Source organism: Agelaius tricolor, unplaced genomic scaffold (genome assembly GCF_023055355.1).
Source record: "Agelaius tricolor isolate 1412-34295 unplaced genomic scaffold, bAgeTri1.0.p SCAF_49, whole genome shotgun sequence".
NCBI classification, from domain to species: Eukaryota; Metazoa; Chordata; class Aves; order Passeriformes; family Icteridae; genus Agelaius; species Agelaius tricolor.
Genome location: NW_027269309.1, coordinates 1275234 through 1299284, shown reverse-complemented (window position 1 = coordinate 1299284; position 24051 = coordinate 1275234). Strand labels below are relative to the sequence as shown.

At 55.4% G+C, this 24051-nt stretch overlaps 2 protein-coding genes across 10 annotated transcripts in view; one reads left to right on the top strand and one right to left on the bottom strand.

The window, feature by feature from the left end:
• Window positions 1-18000, top strand: part of L3MBTL1 (L3MBTL histone methyl-lysine binding protein 1) — a 34496-nt gene extending 16496 nt beyond the window's left edge. For 3 of the 5 annotated variants that reach the window (XM_071455380.1, XM_071455379.1, XM_071455381.1), the window contains 19 exons: window positions 456-600; window positions 737-866; window positions 1490-1613; window positions 2202-2289; window positions 4331-4422; window positions 5015-5119; window positions 5876-6011; window positions 6474-6574; window positions 7660-7811; window positions 7887-7963; window positions 8346-8431; window positions 8972-9082; window positions 9323-9437; window positions 9695-9794; window positions 10690-10887; window positions 11127-11173; window positions 11868-12025; window positions 12651-12713; window positions 13596-18000. In XM_071455380.1, the coding sequence (XP_071311481.1) occupies window positions 456-600; window positions 737-866; window positions 1490-1613; window positions 2202-2289; window positions 4331-4422; window positions 5015-5119; window positions 5876-6011; window positions 6474-6574; window positions 7660-7811; window positions 7887-7963; window positions 8346-8431; window positions 8972-9082; window positions 9323-9437; window positions 9695-9794; window positions 10690-10887; window positions 11127-11173; window positions 11868-12025; window positions 12651-12713; window positions 13596-13730 (2163 nt within the window). In that variant the 3' untranslated portion in view covers window positions 13731-18000. Of the gene's footprint in view, window positions 1-455; window positions 601-736; window positions 867-1489; window positions 1614-2201; window positions 2290-4330; window positions 4423-5014; window positions 5120-5875; window positions 6012-6473; window positions 6575-7659; window positions 7812-7886; window positions 7964-8345; window positions 8432-8971; window positions 9083-9322; window positions 9438-9694; window positions 9795-10689; window positions 10888-11126; window positions 11174-11867; window positions 12026-12650; window positions 12714-13595 lie in introns of those variants that run through there. The other 2 variants (XM_071455378.1, XR_011683934.1) reach the window with 2 other exon arrangements.
• A 671-nt stretch (window positions 18001-18671) lies between these two features.
• LOC139604281 (osteoclast-associated immunoglobulin-like receptor) lies at window positions 18672-23352 on the bottom strand. Of its 5 annotated transcripts, none has more exons than XM_071455386.1 (6): window positions 22836-23345; window positions 20613-21536; window positions 20485-20535; window positions 20020-20289; window positions 19508-19789; window positions 18672-18868 (listed from the first exon to the last, which is right to left on the bottom strand). In XM_071455386.1, exons 2-6 carry the CDS (start codon window positions 20641-20643, stop codon window positions 18693-18695), a joined length of 810 nt encoding a protein of 269 aa, XP_071311487.1. In that variant the 5' UTR covers window positions 20644-21536; window positions 22836-23345; the 3' UTR covers window positions 18672-18692. The 5 variants fall into 5 exon arrangements, with proteins under 5 accessions (XP_071311487.1, XP_071311488.1, XP_071311484.1 ...); XM_071455387.1 differs by having other exon boundaries at window positions 20485-20520; window positions 22836-23339; XM_071455383.1 differs by having other exon boundaries at window positions 20020-20535; window positions 20613-20828; window positions 21225-21536; window positions 22836-23337.
• Between the last annotated feature and the right edge of the window lie 699 nt (window positions 23353-24051).

The following is a 24051-nucleotide window of genomic DNA, read 5'->3' as shown; positions in this document are numbered from 1 at the left end:
AGGTGCCTGGGGGGCTGCAGCAGCTCTGTCCTGCACAAGGAGGTACAGGGGTGCTACGTGCTGTGCAGGACATCTTCTCTTCCAGTCTATACTGTGGGCTTGGCTCTGCCCCAGCTCCTGCCCTCACCCTGGGAGCAGCAGCCTTGTGCTCATCTGGCAGCAGGTGCCTCAGGGATACCCTCAGTGCATGACAGCTTGCAGAAAATGCACCCATTTCTCAGCTGTGGCTCAGCCTCAGGACACCTCATCCTCCAGCCCCCCACCTGCCAACTCCAGCTGAGTGCCCAGCACAGGCTGCAGGCAGGGCACCTTCACAGGGCCTGGGGTGCTGTGCTCAGAAGAGTTGTCCTCTAGTCAGACACACTGATGACCATCCCTGTCCCTCATTTGCAGAACAACCACCAGTTGTATGTCTGTCCTGCTGAACTCTTTCCTTGCTTTTTGTTCGCTGCCAGTTCCGGATAAATGAGTACGGCACGCTGAAGGTGGTGAGTGCTGATAAGCTGCCTCCTGTGGAAGCTGTGAAGGAGGCTCACACAGACAAAGATGGGGACTCCGAGGTGGCACCGCCCAGCAGAGACAATCCTACTGTGGCTCAGGGTAAGGGCACCGTGGTGGCACTTGTGGGGTGGGTACCAGCATCCAGCAGATGCTGCCTGGTGTCTCCGTGGGCGAGGCAGATGTCTGTCTGTCTGCTGTCCCTCGGGGTGGCTCACTGCTGCTCCTGCCGTCGCAGACGTGCCCGAGCAGCCCACGGCAGAAGGGCTGTGCCACTGCGATACCTGCGGCCGCAGACACGTGTGGGACGGCGCCCGCGAGGGCAGGGGCTTCTGCAGCGAGCACTGCCACCAGCAGTTCAAAGAGAGGTAAAGGAAGGGGGCTCTGTGCCCTGTCCATCCCTCTGCCCTGCCCCACATGCTCCAGCGAGGGATGGGAGCGCCTCTGGCAGGTGCTGGGGGTCCTGCGTGTTCCACTTAATCCTGGAGGCAGGCTGGGGGAGGAAAACTTCCCAAGGGAGCCAGATTTTCTCCTGCCCAATGTGTGGCCTTGTAAACATATATCTGCTGGAGCTGGAGGTTGCTGCAGTGGCTTCCAGGCTGAGCAGCAGTGGAAGGTCACAAGTCACAGGGGCATTTCCAGCCCTACTCCTGACCAGCGTGTGACTCTCAGGACTTGTTTTCCAGGATCTCTGGTGCAGCTTAGAGCCCTGCTACTAAACTAGATCCTTGCTACTAAACTAGATCCCTTTTGATTCATCCCTGGGTTCAGGTTTCTAACACCCAAGTGTGTGAGGGTGACTCTGGCCTGTCCCTGGCTCTAACTCTTGGCAACTTGTGTGCGTACATCCCCCCACAGCAGGGGTGGGGGCACGTATGAGTAAGAAATGGGGGGACAGTAATTGTCCAGCAGCCCCTCCCTTGCTGACACCCCAGGCAGTGTCACCATGCTGCACTGGCTGCAGTGCTTGGCCCTCCCTCCCTCTATGCAGGTCTGTCATTGTGGAAAACTCTGCCAGCAGCACCAATGCCACTGAAATCCTCAAGCCTGTGAAGAAACGAAAGAGGAAGGACTATCAGAGCCCCTCAGAGGAAGAATATGAGTCTGAGCAAATGGTAGGACAAAGACAGGGAGGGGGTGGGTGCAGCCAGTGTCCAGGGGGCTGGAGGCCAGCCCTGTGTGCACAGATCTCATCGTGCTGCTCAGGGCTCTGGCAGCTGCAGGTCAAAAGGGAAACAGGTTGGCCAAAATGCCAAAAAGACTTGAATGTGTGGAGATGAGGGCTGGTTGTTTGGCATGTGGAGCACTGAGGCCTGGGCAGTGCCAGACTCTCCAGGCTGGGCTGTAGGCACTGACCCCTCTCAGCTGCTCTCTTGAGTCCAGGCCACCACAGTAAGGGTTGCAGTAGGAGAGTGTCTGTCTGTGTGCTGGGTGTCCTGAGGAGGGGAGAGACTTTGACAAGGTAAGGAAGCTCTGCTTGACAGCCCTGACTGTAGCAGGTCCATTTCAGGTGTGATTGCTGCCAGTGAGCCCTGAAGTCCCTGCAAGCTCCCATCACCAGATTCTCTGGCAGTCCATCTCTGGGCCAGGCATTGGTCACACTGTGGACCTCATGGGGGTGCACTATGGCCCTGGGCACCAGTGTGAGGATACAGCACACAGCCAAAAACCTCTGGGTTCTGTTCTGTCTGTTCTCATGTCAGGAGGAAAAGCAGGAAGAGAGGAAAAGCTCGGTGGAAGACTCTGCCATGAGCAATGTGGAGGCTGAGGCGTGGAACGGGAGCCAGCACGGTACGGAGGGCGGGGTGGCTGTGGGGTGAGCACTGCTGCTGGGGCTGGGGGTCCCCCTGCAGGGTTGGACCCCTTTGGTGCTCCTGCAGGGTCAAACACCCACTGCAATGCGCTGGCACGTGGTCCAGAAGGCTTGTGAGCTCCTCTGCTTGCTTGATCCTGCTCTCTCTGTCTCTTTCCGTTTCTCTCCTTTCCTCTCTCTCTCTCCATGGGAAGGGGGCACCCCTACGGAGACGGCACTGGCCCCTGCTGGACAGAGCTTCCTGTCCCTCTCCTCGGGAGCTCAGTTTGTTACTGGCTCCTGGGCACTGTGTTTGCTCCCAGGGACACTGTCCTGAGCACAAACAGGACTGCACCACGAGTGGCTTTGCCCTCTTTTGGGATTGGCTCACAGGGAACTTCCCTCCCTGGCATCAGGAGCTCACAAGTTTGCTCATGTAGGTGCAGTGCCACTGAGGCCATGTTATTTGGGGTTGTCTCATCCTGTGGGATTTATTCAGTATCAGAGATCTCAAAAGCAGAGCTGTCAGCATGGAAGGAAAGGAGACAAGCTGAGGGATGCAGTGTTTGCTTGGCTGGTTTTTTTCCCTGCAGTGTGAAGGAAAACTTTGGGAAACATGAAAATAAACATTTATGGAAAATAGACATTTATTTGTCTTTGAATACTGAAAGTCATACTCAAAATAATATTAAAATTAAACCGTTCCAACTTCATGGTCCTTGCCATAACCAAGTGTGGGGACAGTGGCAGGGGCCAGGTGTCATTAACCCCTGATGTTACAGTGAGTTAACCACCATTAAAAAGGAATCTCAGATATCATACCTGCTTCTCACTGATCCCTGAGTATATACCTTCCCTGCTGCATACAAGTAAGCAGTGATGAGCTTTGTTACTTCAGCATTTTATTTTCTCTTATTTTAGAAGTACTTCAGCAAACAAAATACACACCTGGATGCCTCAGTGCAGCAGTCAGTGTATGCTCTTACTCTTGGCGTATTTGTCATTCCCCAGAAGTGCAGAGCTTGTACTCACAGATTCCCCAGCCATGCCTGGTATTTTTTCTGTGTCCTAAGGAATAGTAAAAGTGTTTTTCACTCTGAACATGTCAGCAAAGCAAGGTCAGTCACCTTGCTTACTTAAGTCCACCTTTAATTTCTTCCTTAAGTTTCTATTTTTTTTTTCCATTTCCTCTTCCCCTAAGCCCGAGGGAGGAGGGAGTTGGTCTGTTTTTCCCCTGCATTTCTAGCCTGCCCTACCTGAGGCTGTCTGCCATGGCTAATCTGTATCTGGGAATTCCTCAGCACTGGAATAGACACAGCACCCCTGGAGTCCCTTCAGCTGCTGCAAATTAGGGAGACAAAGAAGCTGGAGAGCAAGAGACTTGGGTTGTGTTTCACAGGTCTTGGGCAAAGCCTTTGTGGCCTTCTCAGGGCATGAAGGGTCACCTCCCTGCCTATGAAGAGACAATGCTGTCTTCTTTGTCACATGGGCAAGCTCACCTCTAGGGCATCAGGGTGGCCTTGCTGTGCCACGAGGCTCAGGTGGCTGTCTCAGAGCAGAGGATGGCAGAGCTAGGATGTGAACCTGCTGCTGCTTTGACTGTCTAGGAGCCCCTTGCAGCTGGGAACGATTCCCAGACCTGTGCATGGATCCTGCTGGCTGCCACAAATCCATCCTGTGTGGACATAGCAGATGTTCTGGCTGGAAGAGGGTCTGGTCAGGTTCTGATGGCTCGTCCTCATGCTGCCTGGAGTCCCAGGCTCATTGGAAGGGACCTTAAAGCCCATCTGGTCCCATCCCCTGTCATGGGCAGGGACACCTTCCAGTAGCCCAGGTGCCTTATTAGGACACGGTTCAGGACATTTGGGTCATGGGGGGCTCCTGGCTCTGCCTCTCATGGTGAAGCCAGCCAGGTTCGCTGGAGAAGGGGCTCTGGCAGGATGGTGCTGAGCTGTGCAGGGATGCAGGACCCTGTGTGAGAGTGGGGCAGGGCTGGAGCAGCCCCTCAGCAGCGTTTGTGTGCGTTTGTGCTGCGCTCAGGTGCCAGTGAGGAGAAGAAAGAAGGCTGGTCTTGGGCGTCCTACTTGGAGGAGCAGAAAGCTGTCGCTGCCCCTTTAGATCTCTTCCAGGATGTGAGTTGGGATTTTCCTGTCTTTTCCCCTCTTTCATCTTCTCTTTTCTTTCCCTTTTTTTTCCCACCCCTCCTCCTTCTCCTCTCTTCCTTGCTTCCCTGTTTTGCGGGACTCTGAGCAATAGCCAAGCTCCCGTTGTCAGCTGGAAGTGCCAGGGCAGCCTCCAGTTTTGATTTGCCCAGAGTCCCACTCCCCAGCAGGTGCTGGCCCCATCCCAAACACCCCACCTTTGCCTAGGACACTGCTGTGACTCTGGCAGGGTGGTGGAGCCTTTCCAGCCCTTCCTGGAGCAAGGTGGGCTCTCCTGAGGCTGTGCTGCAAACAAGTCAGGCCTGTGTCCTGCTCCCCCTCCTGCAGCTTTTACCCCAGGGACACCTTGCCCTGCCAAAAGCAAGAGATGTAAATCCATAAGGAGGTGTAACACTGTTTTTTTTTTGCTATGGGAAAAAATAAAATTTGGATGACAACATAATCTGTGGCCCACAGTCTCTTGGTCCCAGCAGCTCCCATTGCCTGGTAGTTGCTCCCCTGGTGGGTTCTAGACCCAACTCCCTGTGTTGGTTTTACATTGTAGTTTAATTTTTGTTTCCAGTACCAAGTAGCTTCCCAGCACAAGAATGGCTTTAAAGTGGGGATGAAGCTGGAGGGGATCGACCCACAGCACCCATCCATGTACTTCATCCTGACAGTGGCTGAGGTAAGGAGCCTCCAGTGCCCCTGTTCCTTGGTTCCTCCTGGCTCAGCCACAGGCTCTGGGGCAGGGGAGGGGCTGCCAGCTGGCCCGTGGAGGAGACAGGGCCTGTCACTGCAGGAGATGAGCTGCTGCTCCAGCAGCTCAGGCAAAAAAGCAGGGAGTTCCCTGCCAGCTTGGAGGGACAGGACACAGCACTGTGGAGCTGTGTTGGTCTCTGTCACCCTGACACAGCGCAGGAGGAGGGATTATGATGGCAGCAGTTTATGTCCCTAAGACAGGTCTGAGCACTTGAGATGGAGGGTGTGGAGGCATCCCACTGCTCTTTTTGTGTCCATGCAGATCCACTTTCCACTCAGCCACCTGGCAGCTGGACCAGCCTTGCCTTGCAGAGCTCCCTGGGCAGCCAGTGTGGCATTTAGCCAAAATCCCTGCATCAGCAGCTTGCCAGGCTGCAGAAAAGGGAGTTTTTGTGCTTGCTGGGTCCAGCAAGGTTCTCCACCATGGCATTTATAGCACCAGCCTGAACATCTCTCCTCTGGGCTGGCTTGTGGTGCCTTTGCACTGACCTTGTTCCACGCTGGTCACCCTTTGAGTCTGGTTTGTGCCTCCCAGTTTGGGCACCAGTCTGTGATTGACTTTTGGCCTCCCAAAGTGACCCGTGCTGAGCTGGTGTGTGGGAGGGGGTGTGATGCTCAGCCAGGGACAGCAGCAGGTCTCCATGGCCCATTCCTTCTCCTTCCTCCCCCTTCCTGCTGGCAGGTGTGTGGCTACCGCATGCGTCTCCACTTCGATGGCTACTCCGAGTGCCATGACTTCTGGCTGAATGCTGACTCCCCTGACATCCACCCTGCTGGCTGGTTTGAGGAGACAGGGCACAAACTCCAGCCCCCCAAAGGTAAGGAGTTCATTCAGCTCAGGTGGTGGGTCCTGCTGAAGGAGGGGGATGAAGAGTGGGCCAAATGTAGAGCTTGAAGTGGGGACAGGGTGGCTCCAGGGTGCCACGGAGGGATGCTGCTGTATTGGTGGAGTTCCACAGGACAACATTTCAGGCACCCATCTCTGCTTGCTCACATTTTGTGGCAAAGCCCTGTTGCTCTGGACCAGCTGTGCCCCAGGGCAGGCAGGACTGGAGGAGGAGCTGTGCTCTGGATTTCCACTCCACTGCTCATGTTTCCTAACACCCCTTCAAAAGCACCCATCAGCCCTCAGCCATGGGCTTTGGGCATCCCAGGGCTGCTGCAGATCCTGTCTGCCCACAGCAGGATATGCTGGCAGGGTGACAGTGGCTCAGGGATGGCCAGGTTCACCCTCACATCCTCCTGGCTGTGAGCTCACTGCTCTCATTTCTCTTCCTGAGGGGTTGTAGGTTATAAGGAAGAGGAATTCAGCTGGACAAACTACCTGAAGTTAACAAAAGCTCAGGCAGCTCCTAAGCACCTCTTCATGGTCCGAAACACTGTGAGTAGCAGCATCTCCTTCCTGCCAGAGCCTACAGGTTCAGGTGTGATTCTTCCCCTCCAGCTGAGCAAAATGCTTCCACCAGCACTGGGCTTTGCTTGGTCCATCCCACACCCCTCAAGCCCACAGTGCTCAAGAGCCAGGAGTATGTGGCACACTTTGTTGCTCAGGATCTGTAGCTTGGGCACTCATTTGATATGCCCAGAGTTGGTGCTGGTCTGATTCTATTTCCTCCAGGTTGATCTCATGGACAATTAAATGTGAAGTATTGATGAGAAGTAACTACTATTCTCAACAATTATTTAGCTAAAATATATCACCTAATGTTTCATAAGTATAGTTCCTTTGTCTCTTTGTCCCTTTGTTGTTTCTGTGTCTGCCTATTTTTTTTCACATGGAAGATTGGGTAAGGAAAGTGGGAATATAGGAGAATGAAAATGCTGATTATTCCTTTGTCAGCTGCAGAGGAAACTCACCCTACTGGCAAATCAGCCTCTCCAAGTTATTTATTGTGTCTGAACCCTGCTGTTCATTGCTGCAGCAACCCCACCAGTGTGTGTGGTTGTCCTAGGGTGATGTGTGGGTTTACTTTCTGGAGGGGTCCCTTTTTGGAGGTTTTCTCTCAAATTTGCCCTAAACCAGGACAGTGATGCAGTGTTTTGTACAGAATCTGGATCTAAGAAATAAAGGCAAGGAAGGGAGAAGTGCCCCATCCCGTCTCCTCCTGCCATGCCTGAGGCATTGGTCACTGCTGACTGTGACCACAAACAAGTGTTTTGGGACAAAGCAGAACTAGTGTCAGTTTTCTTGGAATTTTCTGGTTATAGAAGATCCTGAGGGTCTGAAGATCACTTTTCCTCTTTCTTTGTGTGGCCCAGCTGAGTTACTCACCCACTTCCTCTTTCCTTGCAGGGCAGCACATTGCCCATCCGGGAGCCTGAGTGGCCCCAGGCCTGTGTGGAGGCCAGACAGGGTCTGGTTTTGGGAGGGTTTGGGCAGGTGCCTCCTTGCAGCAGGCATGGGCAGTGGTGAGGAAGGAGCTGGGGCTGCAGCTCTGAAAAAGCCCTGCCCCTCTCTCCTGCCAGCATGAGGCTTCTCCAGGCTTCAAGGTGGGCATGAAGCTCGAGGCCGTGGACCGCATGAACCCCTCCCTGATCTGTGTGGCCACAGTGACTGACGTGGTGGACAATCGCTTCCTGGTGCACTTTGACAACTGGGATGATACTTATGACTACTGGTAAGGCCTTGGGAGGCCATTGCTGGAGAGACACCCACAGAGGGCCCTGTGTAAGAGCTTGGGTATGTTTTCTAGGTGTGATCCCAGCAGTCCATACATCCACCCAGTTGGATGGTGTCATGAGCATGGCAAACCCCTCACACCTCCTCAAGGTGAGTCAATGATCAGTCAGGTGCAGCCTGGGAGTGCATCCCCTTGGGAACAGGCTTCCCAGCGTGACATGGGGGTCCTGGGGACACAAACTTCCCACCAAGGCTCCTGTACACATGTTCAGGTGCAGCATGGTGCTTGTGTTAGGCCAAGTCTCCACTCAGAGATACGAGGGGACCCCAGCTGTCTGTGCACACCCAGCTGTTTCTGCTTCCTTGCACTGTGGGTTTCATGGGCCATGAGAAAATAGCAGCACTTCTTGGTGTCTCTCAGGTTCCCGTGTGCCCAGCAGACTTGGGTGGCCCTCAAAGGCAGTGGGGCATTCTGGGGTACTTTCTGACTTCCTGCAGGCCTGTCTCACCTCCTGCATCTTCCCCCTCCCAGATTATCCTGATCCTGACAACTTCACCTGGGAAAAGTACTTGAAAGAAACTGGAGCATCTGCTGTCCCAGCTTGGGCCTTTAAAGTGGTGAGTGTCACATCATCTGCTCCACCCCACCTGGGCAGGAATTTGGGTTTTCTTCATTGTCAGATCTTTGCTTTTGTGACAAGTCCCGTGATGTTGTGTATTCTCCTGCCACAGGCCTAGGCCAGGGTTCAGAAGTCAGGCCTATCCTGGGCAAAGAGTTCAAAATTGGGAAGAATGAGGAGTATGACTGTGCTTTCAGCTAAACAGCAGCTGAGTGATGGAAAATAATTTAGGTTTGCTTGATTAGTTTTTGTCTCAAACTGCACCACCAGCAGCCGTGTTCAGCCAAGTGTGGTTGCAATACAGATCCCCAAAATGTGTCTCTTAGAGACCTTCTTCCCTGGGGCACATGTTGTTAAAGACAGCTCAAATGCAGGGGGGGCTGTTTCTGGTTTCTCCTGTTGCCACTGTGAGCTGGGATGGCTCTTCCCTGGCCAGGCCAGGGCTGGGAGCTGGGCTTGAGGAGGACACAGTGCTGGGAAAGCTGCCGAGGGGGCAGGAGCCTGAAGCTCCCTGCTCCCCCTGACTGGGCTCTTCCAGCGCCCGCCCCACGGCTTCCTGGTCAACATGAAGCTGGAGGCAGTGGACAGGAGGACTCCTTCCTTCATCCGAGTGGCCAGTGTGGAGGACGTGGAAGATCACAGGATAAAGGTGGGTGCTGGAGCACAGTGAGCCTGTGTCCAGGCACTGTGCTGGCTCACTCCTGCCCTTCCCCTCACTGGGAGTGTGCAAATGGGGGCAGGTCCCAGTGCCTGGCTCCAGGAGTGCCTTGTGAGCCTTGTGCTGCACTCCAGCTCTACCCTGCTGCTTACACTCAACTAGGAGGGCTCCAGAGCTCCTCAAAGATGTGTGTTGGCCTTTGAAGGGTGACCTCTCTAGTTGCTTCCCCAGGTCCATTTTGATGGCTGGAGCCACGTGTATGATTTCTGGATTGATGCGGATCATCCGGACATCCATCCCATGGGCTGGTGCTCAAAAACAGGACACCCATTGCAGCCTCCTCTCAGTAAGTGCTGCACCTGTGTCAGCTCCTCCCCACAGGGCACAAGCACTCCAGACACTGTCACTGCCACCTGCCCATGCACAGAAACGGGAGGGCAGGTTCTGGCTGAGAATGGGCAGGGAGGAGAGGTCACTCCATGGATTTGTCAGTAGGAAAAGCCCTCCCTGTTTGGTGCAGGCAGGGAGCCCAGAGCCCTAGCTCTGCCTGCCTCGGCTTGCAGCCTTAACAGCCTTTCTCCTGTTCCTCTCCTCTGCCTGCAGGGCCAAAGGAACCAGCCTCCTCTGCCCACGGGGGCTGCCCAAGCCTGGGCTGCAAGAGCATCCCTCACTCCAAGAGCTCCAAGTACAGCTTTCACCACAGGTGAGCTCCCTGGCACAGCCTGCAGGGGCACAGCTTCTTCCCTGCCAGGCTTGGCCAGCTCTTCCTCTGCTCCTCCTCACCTGCCCCCCCCACCAGCACCCAGCCTTTCCATGCACTCACCCACACCTGGCTCTGCCCCCTGCTCCCCTGGACCCCAGCTGGAGTAACCCCTGTGAGCCCCTCCTGTGCCTGTCCTGCAGCCCCAGAGCCCCTGAACGTGTCCTGTGTGCCCATCTACCACAGGCACCTCTGGGCTGTGCAGAGGACAGTGCAGATGCTGTTCACTGACACCAGCTATGAGAATGCTGCTCCCTCCACCCCTCCTGGATGCCTTTCCCTGTCAGGCTTTGAGCAGGCAAGTCCCAAGAAGGAGCAGTGCATGGTTCCAGCTCAGGCAGTCACTTGAGGGACCCTTTCCAAGGGAAGCCAGGCTGGGTCTAGTGCCAACCCCAGCACTAGGCTGGTGTCAGGAAGAGCCAGTGTGGTGGAGTATCTGTGAGGATGGGGAGGGCTGGTGTGCTTCCTGGGGGTTTCTCTGCTGGCCACACTCCTGGCACACACTTACTGCTTGCTCTGAGGCTGGTCTGGATGCCTGTGAGGGCCAGGGAAGATGGAGACTCTGGGAGCCCCAGTGAGCTGCTCAATCAGCACACAGGGTCCTTGCGCAGGGTTGCAGGGATGGCAGAGGGCCAAGGTTTGTAGCTGGAGGGACTGGCTGTGCCCTGCTCCTGCCCCCAGCAGCCTGGCCACGGGAATTGGCTCAGCACATCTTTCTCTGCCTTCCATGGCCAGGGCAGTGGCTGCCCGTGCTCAGGGGCAGAGGGGTGGCCCCGCTGGCTCATCCCCAGCGCTGCTCCAAGCTGGGCCCAACAGTTGTGTCCCCTCTGTTCTCCAGGAAGTGCCCCACGCCGGGCTGCGATGGCTCAGGCCATGTGACGGGGAGGTTCACAGCCCATTACTGCCTCTCAGGGTGCCCGCTGGCAGAGAAGAACCAGGGCAGGCTGAAGGCCGACTTGTCTGACACCGAGGCCTCGACGCGCAAGAGGAGCCCCATGGGTTTCCCTCAGAGAAAGAAATCTCGGCACCATGGGAGGTAGGGGCACAGCCAGCGTGCGGGGAGGGCCCCTGTGCCACCACTGCCCGCCCTGCAGGGGCCACCAGCCCCCAGAGGCTCCTTGGCCTCGCTCCTGCCAGCTCTGCCGGGCACCTCTGTCGCTTTGGCTGTCAGCCCTTTGGGTCAGGGCCCTTTGGGTCCCAGGTGTGCTCTGGGCACTGGGGAGGAGGGCCCTGGGCCAGTCCCAGCCCAGGACATCAGTGTTCCTGTCTCTTTAGAGGGAGACCTCCAAAGTACCGGAAGATCCAGCAGGAAGACTTCCAGAGTAAGTGCCATCCTCTGCCATGGTGTCACTGCAGGGCAGGGCTACAGAAGCTGGGGTAGGTGGGTGTACTGGGCGTGGGTCTCCCTTGGCTCCCACAGGTCTGCCCCAGTGAGGGGCTTGTGGTCAGCTGCCATGGATAAGGGACATGCCCGCCTTGTGCCATGGCTCACAAAGCTCCCTTGATTTGGCTCTGGGGTTATGCCTGGGAGTCTTTGAGTGCTTTAGGGCATGGAATTAGGATCCTCTCTATGGCATGTATTTTCTGTGGTGCTTTGTCCTGTTCAGACAGGGATAGTGGGAAGTTGTGCCCCAAAATTTCAGTGTGGTTGAGAACTGCCAAATTATTGCTGCCACACAGAAACTGATGCTGGACAGTTGGCTTGGCTCTGATTTGGTTCTGATGCAGACAAGCAGATGCCTGATGTATATTCCATCCAGGATCCCTTTCACCATGGGCTGTCCTGCCACCTACCCCACCACTGGGGGTGAGTGGAAAATGAATGATTAAAAGTCATAAGAACAAGGCTAAGCCAAGCTTGTCTCAGCTGCTTTTCCCAGGCTCCCTAATCCCATCTAAGCGAGCACTTGGATACACTGACACCCTGTTAACTCAAGGGACAGCGACTAGCTCTTGATACCCTCATGGGATGTTCTCATCTCTTACCCCGTGTCACACGTTGTGCTTTATCCCCAGCTATTTCCTCCGACAACGTGCACCAGTCGCTCTTCATGTCCGCCCTGTCCGCCCACCCCGACCGCTCCCTGTCCCTGTGCTGGGAGCAGCACTGCAAGCTGCTGCCCGGGGTGGCTGGCATCACAGCAGCCACGGTGGCCAAGTGGACCATTGATGAGGTGAGGTGCTTTGGATGGCTCTGTGCTGGCCCCTGATGTGCCAGCGTGGCTGAGAGTGCCCTGCCTGGCTGCAGCACCGTGGCACAGGCACCAGGCACTTCAGTGGCCATGTCCCCTGAGTTAGCAAGGAGGGGTCTGCTGGAGACATTGTTACCTTTGTTCACTTTGTTAGACAGCCATGGTGACCCCTGTTAAGGCCTGAGTAGGTGGAGGAGCTCAGGCACCAGCCCCAGCAGCCCCTGCCTGCTCTCAGGCACTGGCACAGCTGCCCAGGGCAGTGATGGAGTCACCATCCCTGGAAGTGTTCAAAAGCTGTATGGATGTGACACCTGGGGACATGGTTTACTGGTGGCCTTGGCAGTGCTGGTCAGTGGTGGCCTCGATGATCACAGAGGGCTCAGCCAATCTTAATGATCCCCTGATGTCCCCATGACCCCTCTGGGTGCCCCTCTCAGGCCAGTGCCTGTGCCTGGGGCCAGGGGTGGGCTCTGGATGGGAGGGCAGAACAACTGCAGCCTCTGCCCCTATGGCACCCTGTAGGGCTCAGAATGTGAGGATGTGGGCTCAGGGGGGTCTCCAGCCAGAATCATTGCTCTGTCTTGACATTTCTCTCATTTATTCCAAGGTTTTTAGCTTTGTGCAGACTCTGACGGGTTGTGAGGACCAAGCCAAGCTCTTCAAGGATGAGGTGAGAAGGGCTGGCACATGAGAGCAGGTGGTCAAGGACAGCTGGTTGCCACCAGGGCTGGGAGGAATTGGCCACTGGCCTTCCTGCTGTGGCTTGCTGCTGGATGCTGAGGGTACATCCAGCACCTGGCAGTGGTCCTGCCCTGCAGCCCCACTGCGTGGGAGGGTGCAGCTGTCTGGCTGTGTCCCTACAGGGCAGGAGGGAGCTGTGCTGCCCCGTTCTCCCAGCATGCGGGGCATCCCCTCTGAGGGGATGTGGATGGGCGACAGGAGGAGGATGGTGCTGCAGCCTGAAGAGCACCATCACCTCCTGCAGGGAGCTGCTCCTCCTCACCCTTTCATCCTTCCCCCTCTGCCCCTCTCACCAGCACTGCTGCCTGTCAGGGTCGACGTTTTTGGGCTCTCTGTGGGCAGATGTGGTGAGGGTGGCTCTGACACCCGGGGCTGATCCTGGGCACCCTGGCTACAGCCACTGTCACAGCCTGTCTGGGAATGGCCACTGTGCTTTAAGGGTGCTCAGGCAGGCAAAGCTGAACCGGGGCAGTGTCCACAAGTGCTGGTCCCTGGAGCAGGGAATGGATGGCTGCTTGCCCAGAGCAGTTTGTGGTGGCTCTGTGCTGTGTCCATGGGGCTCCAGTACAGAATCCCAACCTGGCTGCAGTGTAGGCTCCTGGGATGGCCCCTGATGAGCTTCTCCCCCTCTGCCCTGTCGCTGGACACATCAGCTGCCAGCTGGGGTTTCCCTGAGGAGTGCTGTGGATGGGCTCTGCCCTGGGCTCTGGGGTCACCTGTGGCTTCTGCCCAGGTCATGCTGGTTCTGGCTGTCCCCAGGAGTGCCAGCCCGTGTTTGCAGTAGTGCCTTTGTCCCTGCTCTCCTTCCCAGATGATCGATGGCGAGGCGTTCCTCCTGCTGACGCAGGCTGACATCGTCAAGATTATGAGTGTCAAGCTGGGCCCGGCACTCAAGATCTACAATGCCATCCTCATGTTCAAGAATGCTGATGACACCTTAAAGTGACTTCTCTTGGCCCAGCCGGGACCCTCCCTCATCACTGGTGCTACCAAACTGTCCGCTCAGGACAGAGATTTCCCAGCCGACCGCAGCTTGTCCCGTCCTGCTCGTGTCCTCCCGGTGCCACACGTCCCCTCCCCAGCCTCCCTCTCCCATCCTGTTCCCTGCCCGCTGCCCTTCTGCAGCACTGGGCCCAGCCCTCGGGGGCGGTGGCAGGGAAGGAGGGTGGAGGTGGCACTGGCCCATCTTGGTGCCACAGCTGCCCCCACTGTGTCCTGCTGTGCCTGGGTCCCTGTGCCCCTGTGCCCGGGTCAGGGGTGCTGAGGGCCGGGGGAGCCCTGTGGAGGTGTCACAGCAGGGGCTGGCACCCACTGGAGTCACCCAGGCAGGGAAGGGACTGCCTGCCTGCAGCCATGCTCACACCCACTTAAAGGCTGCTCTCGCCTTTGCTCAGCAGCTGAGAGAGATTTGGGGTTTTTCCCTCTGTGTGATCCTCTGGGGCTACTTGTGCTAACACCGTTTCCAAGGAACATTCTTGAAGAGCTTCTGCTCATTTTGCCTTTTTCTCTGAATTCTTTTGACTTCCCCTTTTTGAGGCCAGTTGATGACTGCTTTGCCCCTACACTGCACTGCAAACCAGTGGCCACCTCTTGCCCCTTCAGGGAGCAGCTGTCCTGGCAGCTGCTCTGCCCATGACCAGCACCTGTGCTTTCTTCCTCTTTCCTGGAATTCAGCAGCCTCAGGGCCCTGCCAGGCCAGGGCTGGCTGGGTGCAGAAAAGGCTCCACTTCTTCTTGCACTTCAGACTGTTTTGTCCAGCTCTTCTCTGGGAGAAAGGATGCTTGGATAACTTGTTCCCCCTGCACCTATTAATGAGTCCTCTACAAAGGAAGTTGGGCCCTCTTTGGTCCTTGTAATAGGAGCAAGGTCCTCTCTAGGGTGGGGACAGCTGCCAAGGACAAAAAGCATCCATTGCTCCAATAGGCAGATCCAGAGTCACTTCTGAAGGCATTCCTGAGTTGGCTGAGTCAATTCTGCCAAGCTGCCTTCTCCCCACTCTTTACCCCCACAAGGCACCCAGGTTTTGCTGCCTGAAGAGCGGGATCTTCTGCTGTCCCTGGATCCCTTACCTGCAGAGCTGAAAGAAGTCCAGCACTTAGCTGGTTTGTTTCTGTCCTTTTCAGAACATAGCACCTTTCCAACAGGGCCACAGGCAGTTTGGGAATGCTATGTAACACCATCCTTTGTGATGGAGGAGGGACTAAAGGGCTGCAGAGCCAGAAAAGCCAACATTCCTGGGGGTCCTGGCAGAGTCCCAGCAGCTTTTGAGAAGCCCCTGTGCCTCCTGGCAGGCCCCACACTGCTCTCCATGGTCCATCACCCTGGCACACCTGTGGGAGCTGTGGGAGGAGGGGCTGGCCATGCAGTGCTGGAGGATGGCCACCTGCCCAGATGGCCACATGCCCAGGGGCCCAGCCCAGGTCCGCTTCATTTTCCTTTCCCAACAATGACATTCCAGTAATGAAACAACTTCCCCCCCTTTCCCAGTGCCCAAAGACAGGGATGCAGAGGTGTGAGCAAGTGCACCAGCAATGTGTCCTGGAGCTGTGCTGCCTTGGGAGCTGCTGTCACATCTGGGTCAACCTGTTTGAGGCTTCCCATGGAAATGTAGCATTTTGTCTCTGTTATTGAATATTTGGGGTCATGTTTGACCTTCTCTTGAAACGTCTGCTGCTTGCTCTTCCACAGGACTTGCAACTTGTCCATGCCTTTGTTTTGTCATTGCTTGGGTTTGATTTAGGCAGCTTTCCTTCTCCTTTCTTTTTTTATGTCCTTGCATTTTTTCAAGCACTGCAGTGTGGCCAGCTGTGGAGAGAGGGAGTGGGAAGGAAGAGCTGTGTCCCTAGTCCCAGAGTCACTCCCCCAGCCACCCTTCCTCTGCAGGAAGTGGTGTGGAGGTTGGTCTCTTCAGCTGATGGAGAGTCTCTTTCTGGGCAGCTGTGTGCTGGGGCAGAAGAGGAGGAGGCCTGGGACCTTCAGCCCAGGCTCTGAATGGTGCTGAGACTTTTCCAGGTGTGATCTGGAATGAAAAAGCTCCCTCACACTGGACACAGCCCTTGAGCTTGCAAGGACCCATCTTAGGAAAGCATCCTGTTCTCATCTGCTGTATTCCCATGTGTGAAGTCATTCCTCCTGCTGGGGAAGGGACTGAGCACCATCCCAGGGTGCTGGGGGAGGAGCTGCTACCCAGGCATCAGATCTGAAACTGCTGTGAAGGAGGGAGAGCCCTGTGTCTCACAGGGCTGCCTGGGAGAGCAGAGGTGGTGAGGAGCTCAGAAGATCCTGCTGAAGGGAAGAGGAGCCTTGAGCCAAGCCCTGGCTGCCCTCCAGGGCTGGCTACAACCAGCACCACTGGCTCTTGCTCTGCTGCTGGGTGCAGCCAAGCCCTGCTCTGCCTGGGCACCAGCCACGCTGGCAGAGGTGCATCCCCACACTGTGCCAGCACAGCACTGCCTGTCCTGGGCTCTGCTCACCTCCCTCTTAAAAACAGACATGACCTGGACCGGACTGCAGGGTGCTGCCCCTCATCTGGCTGCAGAGCTGGAGCCCAGGTGTGAGCTCTGTGCTGGGAGCAGCTGTCAGGAGCACCAGTCCCATTGGAAGGGTGGGGGGAGCTGTGTCACACTCCTGCTGGATTGAGCATCCTCAGCCTCTCAGGCTGATGTACCTGTTGGGGTACAGAGCTGCTGGATTTTTCTGGGTGAGGGAGTTACAGGGTTTGTAGGTGGTCAAGGGCTATTTACTGTTAAAACTTAAAACCTTCTGTGTCCTTTAAACCAAACCCAAAGCATTGTGTACATGTGGATGGGTGATTGTGGGAGTACCATGACGCCATTCCCCTGCTGTTGGTGTGTTGCTGTTTTAGGGTGGGGGTCTCTGGGGCTGTGGAGGCAGCAGACACCCATCCCAGGGTCTCATGTGATGTGTCCTCTGTGAGCAGTTGTCCCTGGTCCCAGCAAGGAGGAAGGTTTGCTGCACCCCTGGCCTTGGTAGGTCCTCCAACCCCACAGAGCATTGAGTGGGAGTCCCCCCTCAGGGACTGTTAAGGACAGCTGTGACCAAGGCAGAAGCACCAAAGTTTTCTGTCCTTCCCCTGCTGCCTGACCAGATTCCTCATAGGGACATTTACTGCCATGTCACTAAGAAGCCAGAGAGGACAGTGGGCTGTCCTGACCCACAGGTTTTCCTCTGGGGCCTTTCTGAGAGTTGTGACTGCAGCCAGCATTTCTAAGTCAATGAAGAATTCTTTAAGCCGAATGTTTTTCTGAGTGGAGGTCCCCAAGTCTCTGTTTCTGCCATTCCTGCCCCTGCAGCTGGTGTTGGCAGGGCTCAGCTGGAGCCATGGGAGAAGTCCCACTGCGTGCTCCAGCCTCAGCTGCGGGTGTCTCCTGGGGGCCTGGTCTGTGGCTGACTCTGGGTGTGGGGGAGCAGTTGGAGCCTCTTGGGAAACTTTTCCTCCTCCCAGTGGAAATGGGCAGCACTGGGGCAGTGCAAGCCGAGGTCTCCATTTCCATGAGAGCAGCCAGCCTGGAGCTCAGCAGGGAGGGCGGCCGTGCCTGCCCCACCAGAGCACAGCTGCCTGCCCTCGCCTTCCTCTGCTGCTCTCCATGGCGATCACAAGCACTTTCAGAAGAGAAAAGCACCCTGCAGTGGTCTGGGAGGGCTGGGGACTTAGGGCAGCTGCTGCCTGCAGGGGCACATCTGGGCCCATGGGAGTGATGAGGTTGTTGGAAGAGGGAGCCAGGAGAGGGGTGTGATTTTGCCACTCGGGTTCCTCACTCATCCTCCAGGAGAGCTCCTCGATGCAGAGAGGGAAAGACAGATGGGCTGCAGCCAGGCTCCCTTCTTGCAGCCTAGCCCTTCCCTCTGGGGCCTGAGGCTCGCTTGTACTTGGAGGGGGGAATGGGGACCATATTGTGGAGGGAGTGTGATTATGATAACAAAAGCTTTTTTGCACTTTCATTCATTTTGCACTCTTTCTTAATTTCTTTTTTTCTGTGTTTTTGATATTGGCGCCTCCTCTCTGTGTTTTCATAATGAAAATCCTTCTGTTGTAGCCAGTGCAGCTATTCTGGAACTGTGTGTCCTGAATGTACAGAGATTTAAAGGCTCTATATATATAAATTTATAGTGGTACAAAGGTAAATTTATATATATAGATGATGGTGTGATGTGTTTTGTCAGTGTTTTAAAATAATAAACGAATGTGAGCAACAGAGGCCTGTGAAGCAGGAGTGGTCACTGTGCTGCGGGAGCGGTCACTGCAGGGCTGGAGCAGCCACTGTGCTGCAGGGCAGTGGGAACAGTCACTGTGCAGTGGGGTAGCAGGAGCAGTCACTGCGTGGTGGGAGAGGTCAGGGTGCTGGTCACTGCATGGGTGCCACTCTGCATGGCCAGCGGGGCCACTGTGCAGCACGGGAGGTCAGTGCAGTGATCACTGTGCCCGGGGGAGCAGAGCAGGGGGCACTGCAGTGGTCAATGCAGGGGTCAGTGCAGGGGCAGTGCAGGGGCAGTGCAGGGGTCAGAGCAGGGGGCACTGCAGTGGTCAGTGCAGGGGTCAGTGCAGGGGCAGTGCAGGGATCAGAGCAGGGGGCAGTGCAGGGGTCATTGCAGGGACAGTGCAGGGGTCGATACAGGGGCAGTGCAGGGGGCAGTGCAGGGGTCAGAGCAGGGGTCACTGCAGTGGTCGGTACAGGGGCAGTGCAGGGGCAGGTACAGGGCAGTGTAGGGGTCAGTGCTGCGGTCCCCGCTCCGCCCGGGGGCGAGACCCCCGCCCCTCTCCGTGTTCCCGGGTGTCCCAGTGCCCGCCCGCCCCGCGGGACCCCCGAGGCACCCGAGACAGGGACCGGGACAGGGACCGCGAGTGAGACAGGAAGCAGGACGAGGATGGCGGCAGGGACGGCCCGGTTTATTCATCCCAGCGCGGGTTCTGCAGGGCAATGAGCGCGGCGGGGCCCGGCGGGGGCGGGCGGCTCCCCCAGCCCCGGCAGCAGCGGCTCCGCGCCGCCTCGGCCGCGATCAGCCCCAGCAGGAGCAGCAGCCCGGCCCCCAGCGCCAGGCGCACGGCGTTGCACAGCGTGTAATCTGCAGGGACAGAAGGGACCGTCACTGCGGAGGAACCCACTGGGACATCCCAGTCCTCTCACGGGGGCAGCAGGGGATCCAAGGGGACGCACAGGGCAAGGGGACACCCCGGGGAGGTCCTCGGCTAAAGAGACACAAAGGGAAGTTCCTAAGGAGCAAAGAGAGCCCCGAGGGGGCCCCCTATGCACCTCCCACATCCCTGTCCCCTGGGACACCCTCTACTCACAGCTTCTCACCTGTGACCCCCACCAAGTGGCACCAAAGATGGAAAGGAGGGAAGAAACATGGAGCTGGCCCTCAGCTGCCACTGCCAGCGAGATGGTGACACTGAGCTGTGACAAGACGTATGACTGTCCCTTGGACTGGGAAGTGCAGGGAGAGCTGTCCTTTGAATCTTATCCCCACCTATCAGCCCATCAACCCTGGTCTCTAGGTCATCTATAGGGTCCCTGAGGAGCTGGCCAGGATCAAACACAGGTGAAACACCCTCTGCTTGGTGCAGAGGCTCAAACATCCCCTGCTTGGTGCCCTCATACAGCTGCTTTCCTGCCCTAAATCCTCTTTTCTAGTTCCCCCAGGATGTGACTGATTGCACAGGGCGGAAGAGTGGAGCAGGATGTGGCTGGGGGGATGTCTCACCTCTCACCACCAGGTCCAGGGTGTTGCTGACAGCAGACCATTCTCTCAAAGCATTCCAGGTGTAGCACTGGCAGCTGTAGCGGCCGCTCTCACCTTTCTGCACGAGGGAGAAGTTGTGGTCCCCTTGTTCCCTGAGGAACACCTGGGCTTGGATCTGGCCCTCCAGGTACAGGTAACAGCCGGTGCTGGGCTGTGTGGTGGTGCAGAGGAACATCACCTCAGCTCCCGCAGCCACCTCGTGCCCAGGCAGGACAGAGAGGCTGGGTCGGGGCAGACGGAGCTCTAGGGGGACAGGAGAGGGAATGAGAAGGTGCAGAGGGCTTTGACGTGGAGCCAGGAGCACCAGGATCTCTTTGAAGCCACCAACGGCTCAGGCAGAGGTGAAGATGGTCCCCACCTCTCCAAGCCAGGGAAGAGGAGAAAAACCTTGTCCATCATGGAAATGGTCACAGGCATCCTGGTGTGCCCTGGGGTGTGTGACCCCACAAGAGGGGAAACAGCACATCCCTCACCTTCCACAAAAACTTCCAGTTCAGTGCTTCGAGCCAGTACAGCGTCTCCCTCCAGGTAATGGCAGATGTAGCTACCTCTGTCCTCGTAGGTGGCATTAGAGATGGAGAACTCGGCCCTGCCACCACTCTGCTCCAGGGTGGGGACCTGGTGGCTGCCCTTGTACATCATAAACTTCCCATTGCTGCACTGGCAAATGCAGCAGATGGTGGTGGAGCCTCCAGGTGGGATCACCCCTGGTGGCTTCTGGAAGATGGAGATTGTGGGGGCACCTGCACAGGGAGAGAGATGCTGCCAGCCAGACAGGGAGCCCCAAGCAGCTGCCCTGCTGTGAGCCCGGGGCTGCCACCAGGCCCCATCTCTACACAAGGGTGAGTTTTGTTCCAGGGGGCTGTGGAAGAGCCCTGGGAAATGGGTAGGCCCAGAAATGTGTCCAAACTCCCCATCTACCTGCTCAAGATACTCACTCGGTGTAGCCTCACCCTGTGACACCAGCCAAGCCCCTGCAAGAGAAGCAGCTGTGTAACACCTCCATGGAGTGTCTGGCAACACCTCCTGTCACCCTCTGGGAATCCCCACAGCCTCTGGCACTCACCCAAGGCCAGCACACGGGTCACAGGCAGCATCACGTCCCTCTTGGCTCCCTCAGTATTCGGCTCAAGCAGGACTTCTTCAGAGGAAAGCGTTGGCCAGAGGCACCGAGCAGCTGTGTGGCTCCTTGTGGCTCCTGATACAAGTTCGTTGTCACAAGCCACCTCCTGTCCCACGGCTTGGCTTTCTGCAGCACGACTGCAGGGCTGGGGCGCTTGAACTGGAACCACAATGTCCAGTCACATGCCAGGGCTGGGCCCCTGTGACAACTTAGGTCTTAGGATCCGTCAGACCTTGGGGGAAAGGCTATCGGGACTTTTTGTTTCTCTTTCTTAGATCCGGTCACTTGATGGTGAAATGGTTTCTTCCCTGCCTTATGAAATAGGGGGTTGTTTTGCAACCACAAACCCACAAGTTTGGTGGCTCAGCAGATTGAAATAGGAGGGAAGGAACTTGACTTCCTTTTCGGTCCTTTCCTGGGCTACAGGGTCCGTCTTTGCAGGAGGGACAGCAACACCTCCTACCCATAGGTCTGGGTGCATCCCACAGCATTGGTCCCACTCTTCATCCATCCAAACCCCCTCAGTCCCACACTGGAGCAACCCATGGTCCTTACTGCAGACAGCTGCTCCCTTCCACCCACATCTGGAGCCAGGTGCACCTCAGCTGCATCTTCTCTGGATTGCCAGTGATGAACACAGAGCTCCCTTTGACAATAACGAAGGGCTAATGAAGCAGGGACAGTGGCTTGCACCCCTGGATGTGGGAGAAGGGATGAGTTCTGGCACTGGGGCTGTGTGGGACACGTGCAGCTTGGCCAGGAGTCCTGCTCTGAAGGTGGCAGTGTCTGCAGCTCCCTGTCCTCCTGTGAGCTGCAGGCAGCACATCCTGTCCCCTCTGCATCTGCAGCCTCTGCCACAAATGGCCCCTGCAGGAAAAACAGGGAAGGCTCAGGGCTGGGTGGGTGGGGGTTATATGGGTGTAAACCAGGGGGAAAAGGCAAAGCTGTACTTCTTCCAGACCCTTTTCTACCCTTTTCCTTCTTCCTCCTTCAGCCCTTTTGGTCTCCCTTGGAGATTCCATGGGCAAGGAGAAGTTTTGGCAGCAGGGTGCCCTATGGCCTCTTCCTGTTCTGGGCACCTCCTCTGGCCCTCTCTTCTGTCTAACCACCCTTTGCCTCCCCCAGCCTCAACTGATTCTTGGCATTGATGACTTAGTATTTGAGCTTTTATATTTTTCATATATTTGCAATCCTGCCATTCTTTAGTGTATAACTCTAAACTCCATATTCAGTGTGAGCTGCTGCTTTCCCATTTTGGTCAGACACAACAATTCCTCTCCAGGCCTGGGAATCAAGGACTCCTCACTGTCTCAGGCCCCAAGAAATGCAAACAGTGAGTTGGGGGGGAGCAAAGTGGGGGTAAATGATTTCATTACCTGAAGCTGTAATTGGAAGATTAACCCTCAACAGGCAAATGGACCAATCTTATAAAAGTCGTAAAACTATGAAAACCTGTGAACCATTGTCCATTTAGGGTGTAGCCCCTGAAGGGCTTCGTCTATCTGAAATAGACAAAGCCTGAAGGCCCTTCAATAAATAGAACTGCTTATTATTCCCTTAATTTTATCTGGCCTCTGTTTTTAGGTAGCCCCAAAAAGGCATCAGTATCTCTTTGGAGAGCCTCCTTTCAGCTCCACAGCCCCCAGTGGAAAAGAGATTTCCCCCTCCATCCCCACTGCTGGGAATTGCCTGATCCAGCAGCCTGAGACAGAGGAGGCTGGCACAGCTCCAAGGCCCCAGGTCCAAGCAGTTGTGAGTCCCTAGAGGACAGGTGGGGTCACACAGGTCTGGACAGGCACACAGGGCCTCCCACAAACAGCACCAACAGGATGTGCCCCTCATTGTATCCCTGCAAGTACATTTGACCTTAAATTTCAAAAGCTTTAATGAACAATGTACTGTCAGGGTCCCACCACCATAAACGGTTCTACAGGCAGTATGGAAAGATGTGGCTGGAGGCAATTCCTCATATCCACTTCAGCAACTCCGAAGAACTGCCCTGTGATCTGGGCTTCACCCTCAGCTACAGCTACACCTCCCTCTACTGCCCAAAGGTTGCTCCTCAGCAACTGCATTGCCTACAAGACGAGGATGTCACCCTCTGACAGGAGTCAATGTCCCCAGCATTCCTGATCCCAGCCAGTTTAGCCCTTTCTACATTCTCACCTCAGAATCACAGAATATGCTGGCTTGGAAGGGAGCCATCAGGATCATAGAGGAAAACTCCTGGCTACAGTGCAAAAATGTGAATCAGTAGATTCTTCTTTTTTTGGCCCTGAAGGAAACCATTATCACTTGACATTTTCCTTTCAGTCATCTACCTTCCCCAGTTTAATTCTGCAGCCTCAAGTCACTGGCTAGAGCAGAAGTATGTCCATAATAAAAAAACAAACAAACAAACAAACAGGGAAGGATAAAGAAATACAAGCTGTTTCCAAACCATGCAAATATCACAAGAAACCACCCCTGCTGCCAAAATCCAGCAACTGCAGCAGTGCTCCGGCTCAGCAAAGCAGACTCCAGCAATGATTTGGTGGGACCATCATGTTTGTAACCCCTGAGCCATGTCGCCCCATAGCCCCGCTGGCCTTGGCTGTCTCTTCCCACCTGGATTCTCCCTGGCTCTTGGTGGAGGCCTTAATCACACAAACTCTCCACAATGCAGAAGCATCTTCAGACAAACTAATCACGAAACAAACTCTGTCTGCCTGTTGACACAGCTCCAGGTGAGCGTGCAGCCGCACTCCCAGCGTGCAGCCAGAACCAGCCTGCAGCAGACTTCCCAGGAAAGGGCTTCACAAATGTCAGGGCAGACTGCACAGCCTTCTAACCTGCCTCTGCTGAAGAGAGGCAGCACACTCGGGCTCTCAAGGCAAGCAGCAGCAACCCACAGTTCACTGAAGTACACCCTAAATTCTACATGGTGCAATATTGACTACAATTTGTGCCACAGACATTTTTAGATTTTAACCATTAAGCTAAGCCACAAATGGTTTTTTACCTGTCACAGAAATTTTAGAACTGTGATTAAAAAAAGCCAAAAAACTTGTTCAAGATAATGCTGCTCAAGAAGACAAATGAAAAGACATTCCTAAGATTAAATTACAAAAATATTTTATGTAAATGATATTTTTATATTCTTTTTTTTGGTTAATTTTTCACACTTTACACTATGCATTAATTCAAATACTGCGATAAAAGCATCATCTTGAATTATAAAATATTCTTCTTGAAAATATCAACAGGAAAATGTTTTTTCCACCTGAGTTGTTTCAGATTAGTTCAGAATAATAAAAACTGATTCTTACAAGCATGTTTTATTGGTTTTTCAGTGAACCTGCATTTTCCAAAAGAGAAAAAAAAATATTATGTCAGACTTGTT

Coding starts and splice junctions, on each gene's coding strand:
- LOC139604281 (XM_071455383.1), bottom strand. CDS start 20,643: ATGCTGCCTGTGACCCGTGTGCTGGCCTTGG. Junction 19,790..20,019: donor ACTGGAAGTTTTTGTGGAAG/GTGAGGGATGTG, acceptor CTGTCCCCCTAG/AGCTCCGTCTGCCCCGACCC. Junction 18,869..19,507: donor CCTGGACCTGGTGGTGAGAG/GTGAGACATCCC, acceptor CTGTCCCTGCAG/ATTACACGCTGTGCAACGCC.